Genomic DNA, 12152 nt, shown 5'->3' with positions numbered 1-12152 from the left:
GATAAAAGTTGGGCAATTTCTTAAAATGCTATACATACACCTACCATACTACCCAGCCATTCCACTAGTAGATGTTTACCAAAGAGAAGTGAAATCTTATGTCCAAAATCTCATATATGAATGTTCACAGCAGTTTTATTTATAACAACTAAAAACTGGAAACACTGCAAATATTCACCAACAGGTGAATGAGTAGACAAATTATGATATATTTTTACTATGGACTACTATTCAACAATTCAAGGGAACAAACTGTTAATACATGCCAACAATCTAGAATGAATGAATTCCCAAATAATTATGTGGAGTGAAAACAGGTAGACATTTTCATAATATTAGGTAAGAAAGTCCTGACAAACGTGCCTCAAAACTGGAACCAAAGAAAACATCATTTAAATTTACTAAAAAAAGAAATTTGACTTATCTATTGGTAAAACATTATTAACCAGTTAGCAAGATAGTTAAAAAGTAAGAATATATGAAAAGATACTAAAAATCAATATAAGAATATAATAGTAGGCAAAATGGGAAAAGGATTTAAGCACATATCACTTTTACAATGAAAAACTAAAAGTGAAGCAATATCCAAACTACTGTAATGCCAATCTACTAACCAAATGTTAAGACCCTCACCAAAGGTCTAATAATAAACCATTAGAAAATTCTGACAAATAAATAACTTAGCACACTTGAGTTAGGCTATCTTTCATTCTGCAGTTTAAAATAAATTTACTTACTATTTATTATACGTTCTTGACTTCTTGCAATCCTGCCCTGTATAGATTTTAAAGGTGCTTTTTTGGTACCATGTATGGTTGTAGTGGAGAGTTCTTTCAGTTTCCAATGGGTCCAAAAGCCTTTTTGAGGTCTTAAACCTGTTAAAAGAAAATTTACACTTAACCAAATAAATTAGGATTTTGAAAATATCTTTTTAATTCATCAAAACGTTTTTACCAGTATTGTAGATTTCATTCTTAGAACAGTCTTGTAAGAATTGTCATTCTCAAGTTTCAATACGGGAACTTCTATACAGAAAAGTTAATCTTATTATATAAAACAGTGAATTAGAAAAGAGCTAAAACTTGGTGTTCAGGTAGCTTTGGATCAAAATGGCTTAGGTAAACACTGTGTTCTTCTCCCCCGATGACCACAATGAAATTACAACTAAACTACCAAACAATCATCATTGAGAATCACCTGAAGTCTAGCTGAACAAAAGTCCTATAATAATGTCATACAGAAGAAGTCCCTTTGAGACTGATAGGAGGAGCAAAGATGTGGAATGGGGCTGGTCCGACACTCACGTGTGGCAGGTGAGATTCAGGAGAGATATCTTAGCTGTGGAAGTCCCTCCTGGAGGAGCAAGTGGTCCCAGCCTACACCAGTCTCCTCAGCCCAAAGTTCTAGTACTGGGAAGAAAATATGCCATAGCTTCTGGCTGTTAAAATACCATCTAACTTTACAAAACTCAATGGTAGTAGAAGGAAGAAATAATAATGATCAGAGCAGAAATAAATGAAAAAAAAAAGAACAATAGAAAAGATTTATTAAACTAAGAGCTGGTTCTTTGAAAAGGTAAGCAAAATAGATAAACTTCTAGCTACACTAAGCAAGAAGAAAGTGAGAAGGCTCAAATAAATAAAATCAGAAATGAAAAAGAAGTTACAACTGATACCACAGAAATACAAAGGATCATAAGAAAATACTATGAACAATTATACACAATTATACATAAACTTAGAAGAAATAAATACCTAGAAACATGCAATCTTCTAAGACTAAATCATGAAAAATTAGAAAATTATAGGCCAATATCTTTGATAAACATAGATGCAAAAATTCTCAACAAAATATTAGCAATCCAAATTTAAGAATACATTAAAAGAATCATATACCATGATCAAGTGGATTTATTCCAGGGATGCAAGGATGGTTCAACACCTGTAAATCAATGTGATACATCACATTAACCAAATGAAGAATAAAAATCATATAATCATCTTCATAGATGCAGAGAAAACATTTGATAAAATTCAACACCCATTTATTTATGATAAAAACTTTCAACAAAGTGCGTATAGAGGGAATGTACCTCAACATAATAAAGACCACATATGACAAACACAAAATGATGAAAAGTTGAAAGCTTTTCTTCTAATATCAGGAGCAAGACAAGGATGCCCACTATTACCACTTTTATTTACTATAGTATTGGAAGTCCTAGCTAGAGCAATTAGGCAAGAAAAAGAGATAAAAGGCATACAAATTGGAAAGAAGTAAAACTGTCACTATTTGTTGATGAAATGATACTTAATATAGGAACCCAGTACAGTAAAGTTGTAGAATACAAAACCAATATACAGAAGTCTGGTATTTCCCCCTCCTTAAAATATGAAAAATAACCAAAGTATCCATCGATAGATGATTGGATAAAGAAGATGGAGTATATATATACAATGGAATATTACTCAGCCATAAGAAAAGATGAAACACTGCCATTTGCAACATCATGCGTAAATCTTGACATTATCATGCTAAGCAAAATAAGTCAAACAGAGGAAGTTGAGAACCATATGATTTCACTTATATGTGGGATATAAAATCGAAAGCAACAAACGAACAAGACAAACAAAAACTCACAGACCCAGGTGACAGTTTACTGGTTATCAGGGGGAAGGTGAGAGGTGGTAAGGGTAAAGGGGGATCAAATAGATGGTGATGAAAGGAGATTTGACTTTGGGTGGTGAACACACACGATACAATACACATATGATATATTATTGAATTGTACACTTGAAACCTATATAATTTTATTAACCAATGTCATCTCCGTAAATCTAATAACAACAAAACAAAATGAAACACTTTCTTACAGAAATGGTTTGGTTAGTAAGAACCGACACAAAAGTTTCAAAAATCAGTGAAAATTTAGACCAAAAGATTTATAAGGAGCACTACTTGAAAACTGTCAATAGCTTTGTGTAGTTCATAATAGCATTATAGTCTTAGAAAAAAAATCTTGGAAGATCATTCCAGGAATATGCAAATATATATTTGATTTAAACCTAAGTAACTAAATCTCTAACTAAATAGGATAGAATCTTATTTCCCTTTAGTCTTTCAGTTCTATCACTCCCACCTACGATCACCTCATGATACAAAAAAAAGTTCCTTTAACTGATTATGTGTTCTACTAGAAACTCAACTAGCTCTAGAATTCACTCGATATTATTAGTTATGTCAGTAGTGTTCTAAAAGCAACTTAAAATATTTATCTTCCATAAAATGTATATGGTATGACTTTATTTGTGTCAATTCAATTTTGGCAATCATTTCACTGCCTATAAAATTATTTGGCTTCTAAAGTTCATAAACTGATTAATTTTAGTATGATAAAAGTTTCAGAAAAAATAAATAAAACATAGGAATCAATATGGCATGTTTTATAAGCCAAAGAACTACTAATTTTTTGACTGGAGCAAATGAAATACAAAAATTTTAGGTACCAAAATGATGCTCAATATTTAAACGACAATCATACCTGACAACCAAAGAAAAATATTATTCCCTAGATCTTCTTTAAATTCATCATTAAAGAGATTACTGGATTCTGGAAATGCTTCCTGGAATGTTGCATAGATAGCTTGTGCCAAACAATCAGGATACATCTGCCAAAAATAGTCATATTAGAATAATTTCATATTTCATATAATGTATCTCAACTACCAAAGAAATTATTAAGTTTGTAAAATATACATGTCCCTTTTTTGTTATAGCTTTCTTTAGGCCATTTATTATCTCTTTATATCTCTAATTGAGGAATATAAAGAAGAGTTGAAAATACTAGTCGGTTTGGCTATTTGTTATCATTTGGGGAAAAAAAATTAATTTGGATAAAAGATGAAGTTAACGATTAAGATAAAGTTTGATATTATGTATTTATTTTATTTGATCTTACTATTGTTATCCTGTTTTATAAAGTGATGTATACAGGTCATTATAATAAAAAGTATATGTAAATATAATTGACACATAACTGTGTAATTTTAATGTGTTCAGTGAGTTGATTTGATACATTTATATACTGCAATGTGGTTACCATTGTAGCCTTAGTTAACACCTCTATTATGTCACATAATTATCATTTTTTTCATGGTGAGAATATAAAGCATATTTTTAAATAATTGAAGCCTGTTTATGTGAGTTAATATATTGTAATAACTATTGTATTATTTACATATTAAAATCATGATAATGTATCAACAAGTATATTGTTCTACCAGTATTCTATTAGTAAAATCCCTAGACTACTAAATTCTTCTCAGGGAGTGACTAAACATAGAATGATACCATATTTTTATATTAAAGATTAAAAATATTTATTAACTATTTTGGTACTCTGCATTCAGATAAGTATTTACAATCACACATTTACCCTTAATAATGTAAATTTTAGGATCAAAAAGGCCCTTTAATGGTTATTGTCCTAATTCCTGGAACCTGTAAACTTAGCACAAGAGATTTGCAGATATCACTAAGTTAAGGATCTTGAAATGGGGAGACTATCTCGAATTATCCAGTGGGCCTTAAATGTAATAGAAAGTGTTCTTATAAGAGGAGTGCTGAAGAAAATTTTATTATAGAAGAGGAGAAGGATATGCGATGGCAGAAGCAGAGATTGGAGTGATGTGACCAGAAGCCAAGGAATGTTGGCAGCCATCAGAAGCTAGAAGAGGCAAGGAATGGATTCTCCCCTGGGAGCTCCTAAAGGAACTAGCTTTGTTGATACCTTGATTTTAGCCCCATAAGACTCATTTTGGACTTTCTGGCCAATCTAACTGTAAGACGATTGATTTCTGTTGTTTTAAGCTGCTAAATTTGTGATAATTTGTAATAGCAGCGATAGGAAAGTAACACAGTCACCTCGTCCAGTGGTGCTCAAATTTGCTGGTTATTGATAGTATTCTTAGAAGAGCTCTATGATTATCTTTCTTTTGGGGCAGGGGAAGAGTGAGAGACTGCTTTAATATATTGATGTATTTAATTTTATTGAATGAACCATGATTATTTGATGACCAGAAACAATCACACATTTTATTTGTGGTACATAAAATCATACTAATGATTAAAAGTAAAATGTTGAAAAAGATGAATGAGGGGAACTTCTAAAAATTTTCTCTGAATACCTCACCTTCAGGAGATGATAGGAAAAAAAGAGATCAAGTGTCAAACTGCGTTGGGAAAATTTTAAAGGAATATTGTTGTATGATATTGGAAGAGAGGGAAGTAAAAGCCATACTAAATATTTAAGTGAGATAAATCTGATGTGCCAATAGTAACAAAACCCTCACCTATTTGAATGAATTAAAAATAATGAAAATTGGTCAATGAGTGATGAGGCTTCACTTCCACTTAAATAGCTCTGTAGGGGATAGACCTGTAGGGAGGTGGCCTGGTTCTCAAACATATAAACAAGGAGAGGGAACATTAAAAGAAGACTGAACACAGGTCAAAGGGTCAAATCACTAAGGTGTATAGCTTGTTTGTTCTCAAAAGAAGATTGAATTTTGATTAAACAACTTGTAATTTCTTTTTAGAAAAAGCCACTGAAAATAGGGACACAGAAAATATTATGATTTTTCTCAAATCGAGTCATGATTTGAGAAAAGTCATAAATACAACATCTATCAAAAGGCACATCCATTCCAGGAGAGAATATATGGACCATAAATGTAGGACTAGAAATTGGGGGATGGGGGAAATGTAATGGTGCCAGTATTCCACATGAAATGGGATACTTATCGTTAAGAGCCCCATGTTAAAGTGAAAGCATGCTTCATTTCCTTAAACCATGCAGGTAGGCTAGACACACTTACCACAAAAGATAGACTGAGTAAAAGATTATAGATAGGAGAAACAGATGTTTTTTTCATCTCTGGGCAATTTAATTACCAAAAATCCTAACCATTAACTAATTTTTTTTTCTGTAAATAAGGAAAAAAATTAATATTAGCTGAGAAAACTCTAGTCTATCTTTGAAAATATTATTGTTCTACAAAACAATTTATGAATGATAAATCTGATCAACCTCTTCATCTGATATACAATCAGCTGTGGAACTGAGAGACTGAATGTCTTGACATGATCCCCCAGGTAATTAGCAGATTCCGGACACAAAGCCAAATCTCATTTCCAATTCACTACTGACTTCCTTCTACAACAGGTATGTATATGTTTGTGAGTAAGATAGTTCAAGGTGGAACATAAATATTTGGCAATTTAGGTTTGCTTATGTTTTTGTTGTGAAGGATGTTTATTTTTATTTTAGGTTTGTTTTATCCATGGAAACCTCTACTGACTCCAAAATACTTACATATTTCTGATTTAAAGACGCAACATAATAAAGTATTTGAATGTGGATTCTGCTTTGAAATACTAGATGTTTAAATTGAAAAATGTCCAATGACATTTCTACACATCTTCATTTCATATTATTTAAGAACACAAATTATTTTAGTCAGCCTTATTCATTAGTTAATATAACAACACAAAAGTAAAACAAACATTTGATTCACAAATTTGTCCATTATTCTTTACTATAATAGGCACTTAGATAGGCCTTAGGCATAACATAAACTTTTCAAGTCTTCTTATATCAAAAGATACAGTATAAAGAAAATTTATAAATAATTTTTGAGATAAATATAAAAAAAAGATATACAGAGAATGAGTCAATATTTTTCAAATTATTAATATGCAAACAAAATACCTACACTAAGGATATTCTGTAAGATTTTTAGTGAAGGAATATAGTAGTCTAGAATGGGGGGCATAACTTTGAAAATATTATCAATACTTGCTTTATTTCAGGACATTTTGCTTTTGAAGTAACAAAATATGTTCTCATCTGTGTTTAAATAAAATAAATACTTTTCTATTTCAACAGCTCTAAAAATAATTAGCATAACCAGTTAATTTCTATCTTTACCTGAAAGAATGCATCTTTTCGACTTAGAGGTATGCTCATGAAAAGTGTCACATAACTTTCTGAAATTCTATCAAACAAGGAATCTTGATTTTGTTTGTCAGGCTTAAAAATAAAAAACGTATGGAATTATCATTAATATTACAATTTAAAATTAAAATTTGTTTCCATAATGTCAGTAATTTTGTCTATTCTTACAGAGCAGATCAGTTGTTACAGTGAAATGAGTATGGGTTTTGGCATCAGGCAGACCTGAATTTGAATGTTGGCTCTGTTATTTCATTAGCTGCATTACCCTGTACAAGTTAATTGAGTCCTAGTTTCCTCATATGCTAAATGTTGATAATATATACATATCTTAAGATAGAACAGGGATATAATTAAATTAAATAAGAACAAGGATCATGTTTTGTCTGACGGTAATTCAAGCTCTCAGCGCAGTGCCTGGCACATAGAAAACACAAAAATGTTTGATGAATTAATGAAGGTTCTTGCATAGTATTTGGCATGCAGAAGGCAGTCAATGACTTAGTTACCTTCTGTTGTTCTATAACCATTCTAATTCTTTCATTATCAGTAACTCAGTACGAAATTAAAGGAATTACTGGGATGAAACAGCCATAGACAGAACTAATAAAATTGTGACATGATAGCTAAACTGAAAGCAATACATGTTGCGAGAAGAAATCTATAGAGAATAATGACAATATTACAGTAAAGTCCTAAGGTAGCACCCTGAATTATTGCTCTATTAAGCAAAAAAGAGATGAATTAGTCAAAATCATGAATTAAGCAATAAAGATGAATTAAAGAGCTAAATTCATATATAATGTCAATTGTAGAAGCACATTGGCATTAACAAATTTTGATAAGAAACACCAAAAATTACCAAATTTAGTGGTAGCCTTCTATGAAATTATCAAGCCAAATGAGCTGAGATTTATAAATGCATAGGATCTTAGACCTAAAATGGAAGTTAGATATTACCTACATTCAGTCCCTCTATTCTAGTGATCGCACTGGTACTCAGAAAGATTAAGAGGATTATTCAAGGTTATATAGTTAAGTAACTGAGAGCCAGACTAGGTCTTCTCACTCCCAATACAGCTCTTACACTTGTGTAAAAATTTTATGGGAGGAAATAATAGCAAAAAATAATAATGATAATGTTAATAGTTAGCAGTTCTTGATCACTTGTTTAATAGGCAGTGGTTCTAAGATATAAGGTTGTGTGTGAATTAAATGAGAATTTATATATTTTTTTTCTTTTTTTTTACTTGTCAAAAAGTTAGCATGCTTCAGTTGCACAATCTATACTTAACAGGTCTGAAGAAAAAAAATTTACCCAAAAAGAAAGTTCCAGAATATGTCTTTGAGTAATACAAAACAACCTAGTGTCCACATCATATATATCTCCATAGGAGACGCAGTAGCAAAATGGTATGGTCATTTTTGTAAATGCTTGAAAAGAAAATGTATCCTGCAGCTGTTTGGTATTCAGGTTACTGACATATTTATTAGATCAACCTATTTAACATATGTTAAATCATACTCGCATTCCAGGAATAAATCCCACTGGTCAGAGAGTATAATCTTTTCAACACGCTGCTAAATTTGGTTTGCTAGTATTTTGTTGAGGATTTTTGCATCAATATTAATCATAGAGGATATTTCTCTATAGATTTTTGTTTCCTGTAGTATGCTTTGGTGTCTGGGTAATGCTTGCCTCATCAAATGAGCTAGAAAATGTTCACTCCTCTTCAGGTTTTGGAAGAGTTTGAAAAGAACATTGTGTCCTATTACAATAATAACAATAATAATAAAATAGATGTATTCATTGAACACTTACTGTATTCCCAGTTCCATGCAAACAAGCAACTTTACATGCATTTTCTCATTTAACACCCCCATTAAATTTCTAAGGTAAGCAATTTTAAAAATGTTATCAATGACTTAGAGAAGTAAATAACTATTCAAGGTCACATCATTTACTAACTGGATAAACTTGTTTTAACTCTATTATACTGAATCTCAATCCCATATTACATTTATATAGCATTTTACTAGGTATCTTCTTATTCATGTCATTTTTAAAACACACAATAACCCTTGGAAAACAACACTTGGAAAAAAGCAGAGTATATGTTATTTTCTATCTTTGTTTTATTTTTTAGAGATGAGGTAGGAGAAGATCAGAGAGGTTTTTTTTTTGTTCATTTGTTTGTTTGTTTTGATTAGTCCAAAGTTTCACACTAAATACTGGGAAAACAAGATCTAAATTTTAGTATTCTGGGTTCAAGTACATCAGTTTTTCTACTAGATCAAGCTATCAGTAAATCATAGACAATAAAGAAAGAAAATTTGCTTTTATATTAATCATATAACAATTATTGAAATAAGTTTTAGAGTTAGCATGCTGAAACATGCTCTATTCTAGAGTATGATTATATATTTTTCATATTATACTATTGGTAATTAAATTGTATAAGTGGCTTATGGTTTTATTATATTCCAGTTGTAAAATCATTATTATTTATTTTTCATTAAGTGGGCTACAAAGTACATAGAATTCATGTGTTTCGTATTCATTTGAAAATGTAGCACACCTTGAAATAGGAGCATACCTAACTAAACTAAAATGTTCAAGGAGTGGCTCTATTTCCACACAATGCTGGTAAAAATGTGTGGGTGTCCCACCACATTATTTGATGGATTTAGGGATCTAAGAGGTCATGTTATTTATATAGTTCACTGGCTTCTATATATGTATATATGTATATATATATATATATATATGTATATATATATATATATACATATATATATATTATATATACATATATATATATATCAAACAATGAACCCTCTTAGAAATAAATTCATAGATGAAATGCAATGAACAAGACCGATGAAAGAGGAACTATTCTGTTTAATTCAAGGAAAGGTTGCTTCAATTTGATCTGGATCCCCAAATTGTCCCTTAGAATACTAGCAGGACACTGATTCAGCTGAATCACATATCGCTCTTCAAAAGACATCAAAAAGAGTAAATTAAACTGGAAATTCTATTACATTATGATATTTTTAAATGATTACATTTTAATTTCAGAAAGCCAGTAGTGTCAAGAGAATAGTTTAAAGATAAAAAAATTCTATTTCCTTGTTATTCCAAGAATAATCTTATAAATCCTATAAATGTAGGGGGCATTAATATTTTTGTGTCAAGTCTATGTTTATTCAGAATAATAAAATACTATTTTAGCTTGATATAGTCACTAGAAATTTTACTAAGTTGTTTCCTTCAAAAACTTGTTATATATAAACGTAACAAATTTAAGTGGGAAAGCAAGGTTTCTCTCTGTTATCCTGGAAAAACATAAATTTAGGATCCAGATCTAGAAAAATATATAAGGTAATAAAACTCCCCTGATTTCATAAATTTCCCTAGGTACCTTTGCAGAATTGATATACCACTTTCTATGCCTCACTCCTAACAATATCAGAAATATAGGAGAGATACTTTTACCTAGAATTACATTAATTATCCTAACACAAAGCACTATCTGAATGGTTTGTATGTAAAATTCGTAACACCCATTCCTTCATGGTATGAAATTTCTATAAGGATTCATAAGCAGTTTTCTGTGGGTAATTTGAGCTGGAGAAAGGTGTAGAGTTGAGTCATTTTCAGCCTTTCTTGATGGGGTGGCACACCTTAATGCTTAGACTGTGATCCCCTAGGTTGCTCTATTTTCCATTCTTTCAGCTCCAGAGGCTACACAGCAGTCATTGGTATTCATCACTTTTTCCAGGCTTACATATTCTCTAACATAAGATTCACGTGCTGCTTATTTCCTTTCTCTTACTGTTTCCAAGATAACCACATCTTTCTCTTTTAATCCTAATCAGTCTTTACCTTTTTGAATCAAGTGAGGACCCTCTTTCCACCTGATCTGTAGACTGTTTTCTAAATGAAAACCTTCAATGTCACTAATTTGCAGTGAGTTTTCTATTCATCATCAGCACATTATAGTATCGAGTGAAGCTACAACTTTATTATTCACTACAATGTTTGATTTCACTATTCTTTTTCTGATTAATGAAGACCGGGGTTCTTCAAAATCATATTAAAGTCAACTCTTCTGAAAGAACTCTAGATTTCGAATAGGATTTCTAACGTGTGGAATTCTAAAAAACCAAGCTCCGTGAAAGGATCCAGAATAATATTTTTTGCACCAGTGCTATGTCTAGCAAAGAATAAATTACGCTGCAAATCAACCTAAAAAAAGTTTGAAACATATCATTATACCTTAAATTTATAGAGAAACCACCACCAAAAGGCATCATGCAAAAGAGCAATAGAGGCTTCTGAGAGAAAATGCGTCTTCCAGATTTTGAAAATTTTTTCCTATGGAAAAAAAACCAAACAAATAGAGAGAAAAAAATTACATTATAAAATACATAATTCATGTGCATGTAATTAATGTAAATAGGCTTTATAAAGAGTATATGTTCAATAGTTATAGATTAGCACTATTCAACAGAAATTTAATATGGAGCCAATATACATAATATTAAATTTTCTAGTAGCCACTTTAAAAAGTAAAAGATAAAAGGTGAAATTAATTTTAATGACACTTAGCCAAATATATTTAAAAGATTATCATTTCTACATATAATTGTTGTAAAAATTATTAAAAAAATATTTTACATTCTTTTTTGGTACTAGGTCTTTGAAATATAGTGTATAATTAATAGAACATCTCAATTTGAACAGTAAATTTTCATCATAAATACTATGTAAGTATTTAGACTTCATAAAATACATGGTTGTAATTTTATTTCAACCATAATCAAAATTTTTCAATAACTAAATCAAATATTAGTTTTTGAATTTATATATAAATTAATTAAGATAAATAAAATTTAAAAATTCAACTAGGTCGCACTAGCCACATACATATGCTCAATAACTACATTTGGCTAGTAGTAGAGATGATAGTGTAGGCTAGACCAAAGATAGGAAAAGTCCAAGATACATGCTACAGTTTCCTTTATACTGAAGATATATCAATAATCATGGAATTCTACCCTAATGAAACCCATTATAACTCTAGACATATTGAGACATAGTGTTTTCTTTAAGCAATTGAACAAAATTGACGTA

The 12152-nt window shown here is 30.5% G+C and overlaps 1 protein-coding gene across 1 annotated transcript in view; it reads right to left on the bottom strand.

Moving 5' to 3' along the window:
• The window catches only part of FAM227B (family with sequence similarity 227 member B), a 150432-nt gene that overhangs the window by 115183 nt on the left and 23097 nt on the right, over nucleotides 1-12152 (bottom strand). Inside the window, exons 8-11 of the mRNA XM_039889088.1 lie at nucleotides 11295-11393; nucleotides 6989-7090; nucleotides 3542-3668; nucleotides 738-875 (exon numbers count right to left, since the gene is read on the bottom strand). Of these exons, the coding sequence (XP_039745022.1) occupies nucleotides 738-875; nucleotides 3542-3668; nucleotides 6989-7090; nucleotides 11295-11393 (466 nt within the window). The remainder of the gene's footprint in view (nucleotides 1-737; nucleotides 876-3541; nucleotides 3669-6988; nucleotides 7091-11294; nucleotides 11394-12152) is intronic.

The sequence above is a fragment of the Pteropus medius genome, unplaced genomic scaffold (genome assembly GCF_902729225.1).
Source record: "Pteropus medius unplaced genomic scaffold, Ma_sr-lr_union100, whole genome shotgun sequence".
NCBI lineage: Eukaryota > Metazoa > Chordata > Mammalia > Chiroptera > Pteropodidae > Pteropus > Pteropus medius.
The sequence above is the reverse complement of the archived record's forward strand: the minus strand, read 5'-3'. Positions and strand labels throughout refer to the sequence as shown.